This window comes from Pristiophorus japonicus, chromosome 17, assembly GCF_044704955.1.
Source record: "Pristiophorus japonicus isolate sPriJap1 chromosome 17, sPriJap1.hap1, whole genome shotgun sequence".
Taxonomy (NCBI): domain Eukaryota; kingdom Metazoa; phylum Chordata; class Chondrichthyes; family Pristiophoridae; genus Pristiophorus; species Pristiophorus japonicus.
The window spans coordinates 68,363,781-68,379,512 of NC_091993.1; the positions used below are offsets into that span (position 1 = coordinate 68,363,781).

Below are 15,732 nucleotides of genomic sequence, written 5' to 3' on the forward strand. Positions count from 1 at the left end.
TAATATAGATTAAAGTCTGAATAATTGGGGCTGTATGTCAGTGTCTTCAGTTGTAATGGTGTATTGTATTTATTTCAACTCGCTGAACAGCCCTAATGGCAAATAGCTACAAGCTATATAAATACCTTTTTTTTTTGAAACGTGATATTTAAGTGCTATTCTCTATCTTGTCTTGACTGTTTTAGCAGAAAGCTGGTGGTACATTATTGCATACATAAACATTGAAGTTAAAGGAAGTTTTTTAATATACTGTACATAATTGTGCTAAGGAACATGAGCTACCTTTAAAAGCTAACTGATTACTTTTTGGTGGTTTAGGAAGTATTTTATCTGACATACACACCTGAAGATGTTGATGGAAATGTCCAACTTGAAACAGGAGATAAAGTTTCTTTTTCCATGGAAACAAATAAACAGTATGTATGGCCACCTTGGTTTATTAAAATATTGGTATACTTTTTGTGATTGGACGATGTTGCTTGCTGAGAATTCCAGCAAAACAGTGGCGAAATGTTGAAGTCCTGATGAAGCGATTAATATCCTGAATAGATGATGTGTATTTTCATGAATATACTTGTTTAGTAATTGTCCCTCATTTATGCATTACAGCAATTCAAAGCATTTATGCTGTAGCACACCAACAAAATTTACCTTGCTAGAAGTATCTTAAGATTTGAATAATCTTCTATAATCCTTTTGTGATAACATGTACAGAAAATACTTAATTTCCATAGCAAACCGATAAATTTATCTTGACACTGTCCAATCGAGAATTATAATTTAACTACATAATTCTAAGATTTCTTTTTGGAAATCTTTAAAGTTTTTAATGACATCCATTTGTTGCCATAGTTAAAATGAATCTGTTTTTGGGAGAGGATGGACTTAAAATTGTAGTGGGAAGGAGGAGAAAAAGGAGATAAAAGGAGAGAACATTAAAAACTATGCAAATAAGTGAAAATTGTCAAGAGATGTATGTGGAGATGAAGATGTTGTTGCTGTTAAATTTAAGTATTGCCAGAATCGGCGAGGACAATATGTTGGACACTTAGACATGCAATTATCCCTTTCCACACAAAGGCACTTCAGCTAGTTTGTCAGTAGTTATGTACTCCTTCATTTCTACACATGCAAGTTTGTGGGGGAAAAAAAACATTTTGACAGGAAAATCAATTCCCCAACATTTAAGGTAATGAACATTTCTTGGAGCACCTCTTGAGTATAGGTATGCCCTCTGATCACGATGTGACCTTTTACAAAATTGCTTTTAAAAGCAGAAAATAATTAGAGCCGATTGTGGTGGAATTGCATTTTGAAGAGCCAAACTTGCTGAAGTGAGACGTTACCAATTCCCTCTGCAGCCAACATCTTGGGCCAAGGAGATGATATCCCAGAGGGTTCACAAACTGAAAATCCAATGCACAGGAGTTTATCCAATGCACAGCTGAGCCATACAGACTTGGAAGATCTCTCATTTGATTATCTGGTCTGTGCTCAAGTTAGCAGATCTCAACCAGGGTGTCTGTAGATCTGTTGCAGTTGGCTTTGCCAAGGCTTCCGGTTCTGATAGCTTTCTGGTGACCTGTTGGAAGTGTGTACGGATATAGATGGCGGTGAGCTGAGGGCATGGGTAGGGGAGGTTATATGAAGGGTGAAAGTGAAGGAGCATGGGAAATGAATTCAGAGAAGGGGCGAGGGAGCTGAGGTGCAAATTGAAATCCGAGGATGAGGATGTGCTTGATGCAGCGACTAAGCAAAGAGAATGGAAGAGCTTGAGGGAGTGATAAATGATCTTAAATAAAAGGTTTGAGGGATGTGGATGTGCCAGATGAAGGTGAGGCCAGGGTGTGACTTGCAGGTAAGAACTGCACTGTTTCCATGGCATTTTGGGCAGCGCCAGTGAGAACAAATGGAATCTGCTGGGTTGGGGACTTCTGTTAGGGGAAGCCCATGAGCTGTGTTTCAGTGCCAGGATGGCGGTTTAAAGTAACTCTGCCTATAGTTGCCAAGGGGCTTGTTCACATTAAGCAAATATTGTGGAGGAAAATACCAAGGGATCGTTACTGTGTGCTGAGGGATTGAGAGGAGTGTTGGAGAGGTTGACCAGTGAGGGGAGAGGTGGCTAGAGGGCAGAAGACTGGGCACGTGGAATTGCTGCGCTAAGGCAGTGATGGGTGCCAAGTTGGTCCATCTGAGATTTCAGAGAGGCATAGGTATACTGGGGCTAATTCATGGGAATGTGGGCCTTGGTTGGCAGCAGGTTGCAGAGCAGTGATCGGTGGAGGTAAAGGATTGGAAGGATAAAATACTAGGGGCTGGGTGGAGGAGGAAATGAAAGGTGAGAGGAAGCCGTGGAGATGGAAAAATGAAACTAGAAGTAGTGGGCCCAAGTCTGGTGTACATGTAAATGGACAGAAAGGGAATTCTAAAGACATGGTGGAGACTTGACAAAATGGTTAGCAGTTCAGAATTAAGAGAATATGTCCAGAATTTCAGTCTGGGGGACAGGAAGTTGTGCCTGGGGTGGGATGGAGGGTTGGGAGCCGCCACCACCGTTCAGTGATGAGAGGTTCAGAGTCTGAGCGAAAATGGGCCCAAGAACAGAGAATCAGAATATCAGCTAAGTTGGAGGTTTCATAGATTTCTATATTTCAAGGTGCTATACATGTGCAAGTTGTTGCTGTTGAAGGAGGAGTAAGAGAATTAACCAGGGGCCAGCGGAGACTGGTCCAAGGGTCCAGCAGAAGTGTTGTAGCTTCCAGTGCCAGAGAAGTAGCGGGAGGGAAACCTAGGAGCTGGGGAAGGTGGAAAATAAATCTAGGAGACCAGCAAATATGAGTCGGCATGGTTTTATGAAAGGGAAATCCTGTTTGACAAATTTGCTGGAGTCCTTTTTGAGGATGTAACAAGCAGGGTGGATAAGGGGGAAACCAGTGGTGGTGTATTTGGATTTCCAGAAGACATTCGATAAGTTGCCACATAAAAGGTTACTGCACAAGATAAAAGCTCATGGGGTTGGGGGGGGCGGGGTAATAGCATGGATAGAGGATTGTCTAACAGAAAACAGACAGTTGGGATAAATGGGTCACTTTCCGGTTGGCAGTGACGAGTGGGGTGCCACAGGGATTGGTGCTGGATCCTTAACCATTTACAATCTATATTAATGACTTGGATGAAGGGACAGAGTGTAATGTAGCCAAGTTTGCTGATTTATACAAAGATGGGTGGGAAAGCAAATTGTGAGGAGGACACGAAATCTGCAAAAGACAGGCTAAGTGAGTGAGCAAAAATTTGGCAGATGGAGTATAATGTGGGAAACTGAGGTTATCCACTTTGGCAGAAAAATAGAAAAGCAAATTGCAATTTTTCTCCCATTTAAATTATAAAGCGCTATAATGCAGAGGGTCCTGGGGGTTCCTTGTGCATGAAACACAGTTAGTATGCAGGTACAGCAAGTAATCAGGAAGGCAAATGGAATGTTTAGCCTTTATTGCAAGGGGGATCCAGTATAAAAGCAGAGAAGTCCTGCTACAACTGTACAGGGTATTGGTGAGGCCACACCAGAGTACTGTGTACAGTTTTGGACTCCGTATTTAAGGAAGGATGTACTTGCATTGGAGGCTGTTCAGAGAAGATTCATTAGGTTGATTCTGGAGATGAGGGGGTTGATGTATGAGGATAGGTTGAGCAGGTTGGGCCTATACACATTGGAGTTCAGAAGAATGAGAGGTGGTCTTATTGAAATTTATGATGAAGGGGCTAGCCATTGTGGATGCAGAGAGGATATTTCCACATAGGGGAAACTAAAACTAGGGGGCATAGTCTCAGAATAAGGTGCTGCCCATTTAAAACTGAGATAAGGAGGAATTTCTTGAAGGTTGTAAATCTATGGAATTCTCTGCCCCAGAGATCTGTGGAGGCTGGGTAATTGAATATATTTAATTCGGGGGGGATGGACTGATTTTTGACCGATGAAGGTTATGGGTAACGGTCAGGGAAGTTGGCTGAGTCCATGATCAGATCAGCCATGATTTTATTAAATGGCGGAGCAGGCTCGAGGGGCCAGGTAGCCTGCTCCTATTATGTTAAGATTGAGTAGAAAGAATCACCGAGGATGAGGATCTGGTCCAAGTTCAGTCCAGCAATGAAGTGGCAGTGGGAAAAGACAGCATCTGCAGCCATAGGTAGCAGCAGAGTGAACATTGTTTAGCAGAATTGTCCCGAAAAGCAGGGCCAGAACAGCAATGGGTGGAGTCCCAGTGGAGGAACAGAAACTCAGCTTCTGGAGGCTGGTTGTGCTTTTTGGATGTAGAAGCAGACCATTGGTGAATGTAGTCCCAGCAGAAGACTAGGAGCATTTAAAGCTCAGAAGCCAGCAGGAATAGTAGAGTTCCACTCTGGGGCCCAGCAGATTTCTAACTGAAGCCCAGAAGCCAGTCAAATTTACCCCAGGAAATGTTCTTGGCTAAAGGGGTAGCTTTGTGGAGTGGCATCTGGTTGAACAGCAGATTCCCTGCAACAGGGAGTTAGGGAGATTGGGTGTGAGCAAAGACCCAGAGGTCAAAGCAGCATCAGTGTGAAGGACAAAGCTACATGGGTGGGGGGGGGTGGGGGTTGGGCACTGTGGTTAGGAACTGCTGGCTTTAACAATATTTGTATGTAGCAAAGCATAGTCATAGAATCCAAGGAGTCTAGGGTGGTCCAACAGAGCTGCATTGTCTTGGTGGAAGTAGAGTCCAGAAAATCAAATGGGAGCCGAGTCTAGTGGAACAAGCAACCAGTTGAAGCGAAGGACATCTGGATGAGGGTGATGTAAGGGGTTTTCACAGGGTTGTGTTGTGCCTTGGGTGTCTCTCTCTGGGCTTCTGCCCTCACAGCTTATGCCTGGCCTGTGAGGTACCCTGAGTGCTGCAAGAGCACCCCTGGAGAGACTGTGTCCACAGCTTATGAAGGGGGTTTTGAGACTCGTGCGTCCCCACAGCTTATGCCTAGCCTGTGAGGCACCTGTGAGTGTCAAACACTCCTAACCCCTTCTTCCCTAGCCTGTGACACACAGTTGAGCGTTTTCGAGGCGCTCCTAGCTTCCCTTACACGGTTCTGACATAAGACTCACGATCAGATGTAATACAACAGAACTGAGACAAGGTGATTCCAAGAGGAACTTTAGGCTTCCAATTTATTTGACAAGGTGTAACTCAACAAACAGCAATACACCAACAAAACAATCCCCCTAAATCCCACTAAAACAGACCCAACGAAAATCTTTACACCAGTTTAGCAGTACAATGCCCAACCTCCCACCTTTCCTGGCCTAACTGAGTTGGGAGTTCTGGGGACCAGAGGTTATACTCACTACTGTGCCTTCCGCCGTCTGGTGGTTTGTTTCTTCTGTCTTCGGTGTCTTCGGACACTGGTTTTCCTTCAGTGTCGAGGGGCTTGTGGTTGTGGTTGTTGAATCACGAGGGCAGGGAAAATCATCACTTCTTTTTTTCACTACGTCAGAAACCCCTTTTTTATAGCCAGATTATCCAGTCCGCCTCTCCTGCTGAAGTCGATTCTTCTCATTGGTGGACTTTTGATTTTGAAAAATGCAGCAGTTTGAGGTTTTTAGGTTTTTTTCCTACTCAAGGTTTGAGTGGGTGTTGATTGCATTGGCCTCCTGTAGCCATTGTGCTAGTCTGGCCTGAGCCAGATATTTCTATGCCTGATGAAAAAGGTGTTGGAATATGTATGTGGCATTGTTTAAATGCTAATGTTTTCAAGGGGCAAGTTTCGAGGGTATACAGTTCCCAGACAATTGGATTAGTTCCAATGTCCAAACTGGCCCTTTTGATATTGACCCCACCCCTTTTCTTGCAGACCTTTTTAAAAAAAAAAAATCCCAAATTCGATTAAAGTTCGTAGTTTCTTCCATGTGCACTTTAGGATTTCAAACTTTCTGGTAGATAGTTCCAAATTAAATTCCCTTTCCTATGAGTCCAAACACTGGGGGGGGGGGGGTCTCCATTTGTGTCCCAAAGTTTTCCTTCCATCGGTTTCAATTCACAGCACAGACTGATCCCACAGCCCTTTTCCTTCTGGGTAAAATGAGGGGGGTTTTCATCCTCCCCTACAGTGAGCAGCATGCCAGAGTGGGTTGCTGGGACTTGTAGATTGAGCTAAAATGTAGCAGCTATTCAAGAGCAGTGGATCATGAGCACTGAGGGAGAGGAGACCGGGGGCAAGGGGCAGTGAATGGTAAGAGTTGCAGAGGAGGGAACTCCATAGTGAGCAGATTGGTCAAGTGTCATCGATCTATTTAAAAATTGTATTGCATTGATGTCTAACTCCAGAAGGTTGTAATAAGGATCCTGCTGCATCGAGGTTGGATACGCTGTTGGTGTGTTGTACAGGTTGAAGGACTTAATAAACCAGTTTTAGGGGAGGAAGTGGACTGCACTATTGCCTAATTTAAGTGTGGACATTATCCATATAAAATTCCTAAAGACTGTTCTAGGCAAAGAGTGAAGAATGGCACGTGTCTTGGAAACAGTGACAGCAATTGAGGACTTGCCTTTAATTCCCATTCTGAGGCTGGTTGATGGAATTCTGTTTGAGGCACTTGTATTCTACAGCACGCTTATGATCTCTTTCAATAAAGGAGAATCTAGCGAAATAACCTGGAGCCTTGGTACAGGTTTAACCTCCCTTATCCAGAACCCTTGGGACCTGGCCTGTTCTGGATAAGGGATTTTCCAGACAAGGAGTGGTCAACGTTAAATTGGATGGTACAGGTACTGAGCAAGGGGATATCGCGGCAGAGAGATCATGGGGTGGGGGGGTGGGGAGAGAGGAGGAGAGAGAGTGACTTCAATTTATTAATGTTGGAGTTCTGCACGTGCGCCACCTGGTGGCTGGGAATGGTTCTGGATGAGGGAAGTTCAACCTGTAGTTTGTGGCTCAATGTGCTGCTTTGGGTTGTCATAGCATAATATCTGATGCATTGAAGGAGTATGGCTCTTTGATAGGTTTCTTGATCCATTGCAGAGGAATGCTCCTGGGTTTCAGGTAGGCAGAGGGTGACTGAGGGCCTAGCCTAAAGAGGTCATTCTCAACAGAAAAGCTTTTTTTTTCCCCCTCTGCATTTTGTATTTTTTTAGTAACAAAATGGTTTTGCAGCTAACTTTTATGTGCATTGGTACTTTGGTGTCACATTACCAAAACGTAGGCCAGTTTTGACTCTTCTTTGGCAACAGTTTATTTATACTGGACACTTGAACTAATGACTTGCAATCTTAAATCTCTGAGCTTATTTTGTCACATTGGGTTAGCATTCTGATAAACTAAACTAAATGTGAGTCTTTGGCATTAGAAAACTAAATCTAAAGTTTGCATAATATTGCGACCATTTCATTTACCAGATAATTGTTGCCACACTCCTTTTTGAAAGGAGAGGTTACTTTAATTGCAGCATTTGCATTCTAGGTAACTGGAACTAAAGACGTTGCCAGTCTGGGCAGTTTCATTCAGTGATGCAATCAGCAATTCTTTCATGAGCTTCACTTAAATAGGTTGTAGAGTATTTCATTCGTTAAGTGGTCAGGAACCACCAAGGAACAAGAATCAAAGGTTTATCTTGCTATTGTCTGCAGAGTAACGATATTGAGGTGACTGTTGTGCTCCTCTCTGCATCAACTCTCAGTCTCGCAATATATGTATAGTATTCCTGATTCTGGAACAGCAGCTCAGCCTTCACATGTACAGCTTTTTGGGTTCTGTGTCTGGTATGAACTTCCTTTTTGTATGTGCAACTTCTTTTGTATCAGCTTGGTCTATCTGCTGTTGCTTCTTTCTAACAGTCAAGGTGTGATTCCAGAAAGAGACCTTGTTTATCCCCTAAAAGTTCGTGGGGTTGGGGGTAATATATTAGCATGGATAGAGGATTAGCTAACTAACAGAAAACAGAGAGTCGGGATAAATGGTTCATTTTCTGGTTGGCACCCAGTAAGTAGTGGGGTGCCGCAGGGATCAATGCTGGGACCCCAACAATTTACAATCTATATTAACGACTTGGAAGAAGTAACGTAGCCAAGTTTGCTGATGGTACAAAGATGGGAGGAAAAGCAGTGAGTGAGGAGGACACACACAATCTGTAAAAAGACATAGGCTAAGTAAGTGAGCAAAAATTTGGCAGATGGAGTATAATTTTGGAAAGTGTGAGGTCATGCACTTTGGCAGAAAAAAAATCAGAGAGCAAGTTATTATTTAAATGGAGAAACATAGAAACATAGAAAATAGGTGCAGGAGTAGGCCATTCGGCCCTTCTAGCCTGCACAGCCATTCAATGAGTTCATGGCTGAACATTCAACTTCAGTACCCCATTCCTGCTTTCTCACCATACCCCTTGATTCCCCTAGTAGTAAGGACCTCATCTAGCTCCTTTTTGAATATATTTAGTGAATTGGCCTCAACAACTTTCTGTGGTAGAGAATTCCACAGGTTCACCACTCTCTGGGTGAAGAAGTTCCTCCGCATCTCGGTCCTAAATGGCTTACCCCTTATCCTTAGACTGTGACCTCTGGTTCTGGACTTCCCCAACATTGGGAACATTCTTCCTGCATCTAACCTGTCTAACCCCGTCAGAATTTTAAATGCTTCTATGAGGTCCCCTCTCATTCTTCTGAACTCCAGTGAATACAAGCCCAGTTGATCCAGTCTTTCTTGATAGGTCAGTCCCGCCATCCCAGGAATCAGTCTGGTGAACCTTCGCTGCACTCCCTCAATAGCAAGAATGTCCTTCCTCAGGTTAGGAGACCAAAACTGTACACAATACTCCAGGTGTGGCCTCACCAATGCCCTGTACAACTGTAGCAACATCTCCCTGCCCTGTACTCAAATCCCCTTGCTATGAAGGCCAACATGCCATTTGCTTTCTTAACCGCCTGCTGCACCTGCATGCCAACCTTCAATGACTGATGTACCATGACACCCAGGTCTCTCTGCACCTCCCCTTTTCCTAATCTGTCACCATTCAGATAATAGTCTGTCTCTCTGTTTTTACCACCAAAGTGGATAACCTCACATTTATCCACATTATACTTCATCTGCCATGCATTTGCCCACTCACCTAACCTATCCAAGTCGCTCTGCAGCCTCACAGCATCCTCCTCGCAGCTCACACTGCCACCCAACTTAGTGTCATCCGCAAATTTGGAGATACTACATTTAATCCCCTCATCTAAATCATTAATGTACAGTGTAAACAGCTGGGGCCCCAGCACAGAACCTTGCGGTACCCCACTAGTCACTGCCTGCCATTCTGAAAAGTACCCATTTACTCCTACTCTTTGCTTCCTGTCTGACAACCAGTTCTCAATCCATGTCAGTACACTACCCCCAATCCCATGTGCTCTAACTTTGCACATCAATCTCTTGTGTGGGACCTTGTCAAATGCCTTCTGAAAGTCCAAATATACCACATCAACTGGTTCTCCCTTATCCACTCTACTGGAAACATCCTCAAAAAATTCCAGAAGATTTGTCAAGCATGATTTCCCTTTCACAAATCCATGCTGACTTGGACCTATCATGTCACCTCTTTCCAAATGCACTGCTATGACAGGAGAAAGATTGCAAAGTGCCGCAGTACAGCGGGACCAGGGGGTACTTGTGCATGAAACACAAGGATAGTATGCAGGTACAGCAAGTGATCGGGAAGACCAATGGAATCTTGGCCTTTATTGCAAAGGGGATGGAGTATAAAGGCAGGGAAGTCTTACTACAGCTATATAAGGTATTGGTGAGGCCACCTGGAATAATGCGTGCAGTTTTGCTTTCCATATTTACGAAAGGATATACTTGCTTTGGAGGCAGTTCAGAGAAGGTTCACTAGGTTAATTTCTGGGGATGAAGAGGGTTGACTTATGAGGAAAGGTTGAGTAGGTTGGGCCCCTACTCATTGGAATTCAGAAGAATGAGGTGTGATCTTATTGAGACGTATAAGATTATATGGGGGCTTGACCGGGTGAATGCAGAGGGGATGTTTCCACTGATGGAGACTCGAACTAGAGGGCATGATCTTAGAATAAGGGGCTGCCCATTTAAAACAGATGAGTAATTTCTTACGCAGTGAATTCCACAGATTCACAACCCTGAGAGCTGGGACATTGAATAAATTTAAGTCACAAATAGGCGGTTTCTTAATCAATAAGGGGTTATGGGGAGCGGACAGGGAAGTGGAGCTGAGTCCATGATCGGATCAGCCATGATCTTATTGAATGGCGGAGCAGGCTCGAGGGGCCTTATGGCCTACTCCTGTTCCTATTTCTTCTTGGAGATGGCAAAATGAAAATGGCTGTAATGGTACCTGTATGGTGCCAAATTCTTAATTGGGGGGGGTGATGTGTTGCTTTGTTTTTGATGCTAGGCCATTCAAATAATCAAAGGCAGTATTAATAAACCCCATGAAAGACTACATTTGATAACTGCAAATGGGATATTGTATGAAATGCTTCCACATTATTTTAGCTGGCATAAGTGTGTGCAGGTTAGTTGTAGAAAGTCTGTTATACTTTCAATTATAACTTTCCTGTACATTTGCCTATTGGTGCATTTGTGCTTTTAAAATTATTTTTAGCTTAGCTGTACAGATTACTGTAATAATCTGATTTGTACTAACTGCAAAATGCTTTTGTTTCTCAGTACTGGTGCTGTAAATGCTCACAACATTGTGCTGGTGAAGAAGAAACAGGGCCGGTGTCAAGGTGTAGTTTGTGCCATGAAGGTATGTTTCCTGTTCGAACTATTCATTATCTTGGGTGAGAGAAATACTAGGAAAGCTGGCAAATCTCATTGGAAGGAAGAAGACAGGTTTGGTCTTTGGTCTGGTCTAAAATTACAGGGGCAGACTCGTGGATGAATTCAATTCAATTCTAGATTTAAAAAAAAAAATAAATTAAAACATAGGACTGCTGAACTTTAATCAGAATTTGCAAAAACAAGTCCTTAAATAAGTTATCCACTCCTCAATTCCTCTGCCTTTCTATTTTGAGAAGCAGCTCAAGGACTGAATTGACATAGTGTTCTAACTGTTCCTAGATTTGAGTAAATAGTGTAGCTTTTAGTGCTGGCACTGAATGATATGATAGAGGTTCCCATTCTTGGTCTTGACTATATTATCAGAATCATAGTTGAGTTTCTGCTAGCCCCAATCTCCGTTCCCTGGACTTTGAAAGGAGGAATGTTGTGGTCTGTGCCAAAGAGACCCAGAATAGCTATATGCATCCTCGTCAAATTTCACACACCACTTTTCTGAATGAACTGTCTTTTTATTGAATTGGGTCTGTTTAGTACAGTAAAAAATTGATTGTCAATGCTGGTATGCAGTTAGTATGGAAAGAGAGAATACTGCATGTTTTGTTGAGCCAACAAACACTGAAGTTGATCTAAAAATCTGAACTGAGCTACTTGGATCAGAAAAATACCAGCCTGTACAAACTACCCTGTAATAATCTACTTGGACCTTAAATTTTGTACATGGACATAGAAATACGTACTGTGTTAATGTTGATTCTTTACTGATATTTATAGGAAGCATTTGGATTCATTGAAAGAGGTGATCTTGTGAAAGAGATCTTCTTCCACTATAGTGAATTCAAGGGAAACCTGGAAACCTTGCAACCAGGCGATGATGTGGAATTTACTATTAAAGAAAGAAATGTAAGCAATGAAGCCATCTCCTGTGGGAGGATAATTAATAAAATTGGTTTCAGGAAATGTAGATCAAAATGCAAGAAAAGTGAAGAGCTAAGTGTCTGCTCATTTAACTGGTGTGGTACCCTCCCTGCAATAACTTAGTTGCATCAATGTAACTATGGTCTACATTTTCCAGGATTTGACATGGCTGTCTTTTTTTAAGTAAGGGCACCACATATGTTTTTCTGTAATCCTGCAATGTGCTGATTCTCTGAGCTGTTGAAAATATTTACCAGGGCATCACTCAAGACCTCTGCCATTTCTTCAATACCCCAAGATAAATTATTTCTGGTCCTATTCCTTTTTTCTATCATGGGCCTTTTTAGTTTAGCTAGCAAAATTTGCCTTGTGTTCTGCAGGTAACCTCCCCATATTTTAGTCTTTTGCCATCTAATAACAAAAGTTGAAATTTGTAATTACCTTCAAGTAAAGTTTAAATCATAAGTGAATTTAAGGAGAAGCTATACAAGGATATATTGATAGGATGAGATGAAGTAAGGTGAGTGAAGGCTCATGTGGAGCAGAAACACCAGCATAGACCTGTTGGGCCATTTGGCCCGTTTGTGTTGTAAAATTCTAAGTAGATCTTTGCAGAACTGTAATTTGGAGTAATAGATTTCCAAGTATTACTGTTGTCAATTTTCAGGGGTTTGGCCACTGGCTACACAGCCCTTTAATAATCATGATATGGACTTCTCACTTTCTTTAAATTTGGGTTTTAGACCTTTTAAAAGATCTAGAACTGCATATATGTAATCTCAGCTTCCTCAGTTCTACTGGTATATACATTATAAAGTGTCATACTGAGCCATAAACCGGAAAGATCTTGGTTCTCAACTCAGCCTGTGCTAAGTTAGTTGGTCTGAGTTGGGTAGTCGTGGGTGAACCATTAAGCTGCTTGTTTCCTAGAAAGCTGGAAGGGAGAAAATCAGCCACATTTTCCTATCATTATACTATATTCCAGCAATTCTTGTTGGATTATGCACACTTGAACATTTGAGTTGAATCGAATTGAGCTTGGCAGTGCTATCCCTCCCACCATCAAAATAGCCTGCTGACTTTTGATGTGTTTATAGGCACACACAAGTTGCTGCTTGATTAGATTGTAGGCCTCAGTTCTGTAAGGAAGGAAATACAACTCCACAACCTGGGCCACCGCCATTTGTCATGTTACACCGTAGGTTAGGAAGACTGCATGGACTTGAATCAGAATTGATAGTGCTGGAGAAGATTGAGATGACTAATTCCATTACTTGTATTTGGCTGCAAAATGATTGTAGGACCTACAGTAACCAGTCTGTATCCTGAATTTGTTAACTCATTCTGAATGGTAAACATGGCAGATTTCAAAAACACTTAGAAATTACAATTGCATCTCCTTTTCACTTGAAAGTTTAATTCTCATAGTAAAATCATTTGATTATAATTCCTTTTATACATTTGCCTTTCCCAACTTTGGAATATGGTTGAGACTGTGTAGAAATATAATGCTGAACAACACAATACATCTACTTTCCTCCTTGTAATCACTAGGACCTACCAGTCTTCTAAGAACTAACATCGACAGGTGAACAGATTATTGAGTGATTAACATTCTTGAGTGGTTGGAGTAGTATAAAATATAATGGTACAGTGCAAACGCTATCGTACCTACTGTGGTTATGGCATCCGCAATTACAAACAGCTGTGGTTCGACTTTTGTAAATGTTACCATTTTAACCTACTCAGAATTGTAAGGGGTTTGGGTTCTGCAGTACACAATTACTTCAAAAATTGTTTTCAAACTATTGCTGTTAAAATCACCTTAAAGTTGTAGGATGGGTATGTCTAATTTCAACATGCATGCAGCAATTCCCAATTTAAGTGGGTTTCGTGTTTCAGTCACTGAATATAAGTGATGTTCAGTCACTGAATATAAGTGATGTGCTCCCATGTATGGGCACTTAGCAGTTGGGAATTCATTTTCAAGGAAATGACCATAACTGATTTTCTGAACATTTTTTCTAAATTTGGCAGTGTACCATATATACTATGCCTGACATCAGTAGTGGGGAAAATGTTGGAATCAATCATTAAGGATGAAATAGCAGTGTATTTGGAAAGCAGTGACAGGATTGGTCCAAGTCAGCATGGATTTATGAAAGGGAAATCATGCTTGACGAATCTTCTGGAATTTTTTGAGGATGTAACTAGCAGAGTGGACGAGAGAGAACCAGTGGATGTGGTGTATTTGGACTTTCAAAAGGCTTTTGACAAGGTTCTGCACGAGAGATTAGTGTGCAAAATCAAAGCACATGGTAATGGGGATAATGTACTGACGTGGATAGAGAACTGGTTGGCAGACAGGAAGCAGAGAGTTGGGATAAACGGGTCCTTTTCCGAATGGCAGGCAGTGACTAGTGGAGTGCCGCAGGGCTGAGTGCTGAGACCCCAGCTCTTTACAATATACATCAATGATTTAGATGAAGGAATTGAGTGTAATATTTCCAAGTTTGCAGATTACACTAAACTGGATGGCGGTGTGAGCTGCGAGGAGGATGCTAAGAGACTGCAGGGTGACTTCGACAGGTTAGGTGAGTCGGCAAATGCATGGCAGATGCAGTATAATGTGGATAAATGTGAGGTTATCCATTTTGGGGGCAAAAACATGAAGGCTGAATATTATCTGGGTGGCAGATTAAGAAAAGGGGAGGTGCAATGAGACCTGGGTGTCATGGTTCATCAGTCATTAAAAGTTGTCATGCAGGTACAGCAGGTGGTGAAGGCAAATGGTATGTTGGCCTTCATAGCTAGGGGATTTGAGTGTAGGAGCAGGGAGGTCTTGCTGCAGTTGTACAGGGCCTTGGTGAGGCCTCACCTGGAATATTGTGTTGAGTTTTGGTCTCCCAATCTGAGGAAAGATGCTCTTGCTATTGAGGGAGTGCAGCAAAGGTTCACCAGACTGATTCCAGGGATAGTTGGACTAACCTATGAGGAGAGACTGGATCAACTGGGCCTTTATTCACTGGAGTTTAGAAGGGTGAGAGTGGATCTCATAGAAACATATAAGATTCTGACAGGACTGGACAGGTTAGATGCGGGAAGAATGCTCCGGATGTTGTGGAAGTCCAGAACCAGGGGACATTGTCTTAGGATAAGGGGTAGGCCATTTAGGACTGAGATGAGGAGGAAACTTCTTCACTTAGCGAGTGGTTAACCTGTGGAATTCCCTGCCGCAGAGAGTTGTTGATGCCAGTTCATTGGATATATTCAAGAGGAAGTTAACTATGGCCCTTACGGCTAAAGAGATCAAGGGGTATGGAGAGAAAGCAAGAAAGGGGTACTGAGGGAATGATCGGCCATGATCTCAAAGGGCCGAATGGCCTACTCCTGCACCTATTTTCTATGTCACCATGAATTAAAAACAATGCTTATAAGTGCTTTCAATTAGAAAACTTCTAAAATAACTGCTTCAGTAAAAATGTACAATATACAGTCTGATTTTTTTTTCCCTATAGGGAAAAGAAGTTGCCACTGAAGTGAAACTGTTACCCCAAGGAACTGTTATATTTGAGGATGTTAGTATTGAACAGTTTGATGGAACTGTCACCAAAGTTATTCCAAAAGTATCCAGTAAAACCCAGGTAAATAGCCTAACACCAGCTTTTCCATGACTATTGAAAGATAGCTGTACAAAATTTGTTAGTAGTATTGCTTGGAATTTTGCCTACTGGATTGAATAATCTGCATAAATAAGTGCACGCTCTCAGCAGAAAAGTGGCAAAATGGCCATTTTGTCCAACATGGCTAATTTGATAAAATATTTATTCATAAATCAGTGGCCCAAATGATATTGGAGAGATTGTATAAAACAATTTCAACTTCAAAAAAAGTTTGCATAAACAATAGTTAATGTGAGGTCAGGAGAAGAATCTCAAAGCAAAAATACAAATGGAGAAAGTCAGGACCATACTGAATAGTATTGCAACAATAACCTTTTAAAGTACAAGTACATAATTG

At 42.1% G+C, this 15,732-nt stretch overlaps 1 protein-coding gene across 5 annotated transcripts in view; it reads left to right on the forward strand.

The window, feature by feature from the left end:
* Positions 1-15,732, forward strand: part of csde1 (cold shock domain containing E1, RNA-binding) — a 147,755-nt gene that overhangs the window by 72,113 nt on the left and 59,910 nt on the right. For all 5 annotated transcript variants that reach the window (XM_070858801.1, XM_070858805.1, XM_070858803.1 and 2 more), the window contains 4 exons: positions 319-416; positions 10,681-10,762; positions 11,569-11,697; positions 15,231-15,356. In XM_070858801.1, the coding sequence (XP_070714902.1) occupies positions 319-416; positions 10,681-10,762; positions 11,569-11,697; positions 15,231-15,356 (435 nt within the window). The remainder of the gene's footprint in view (positions 1-318; positions 417-10,680; positions 10,763-11,568; positions 11,698-15,230; positions 15,357-15,732) is intronic.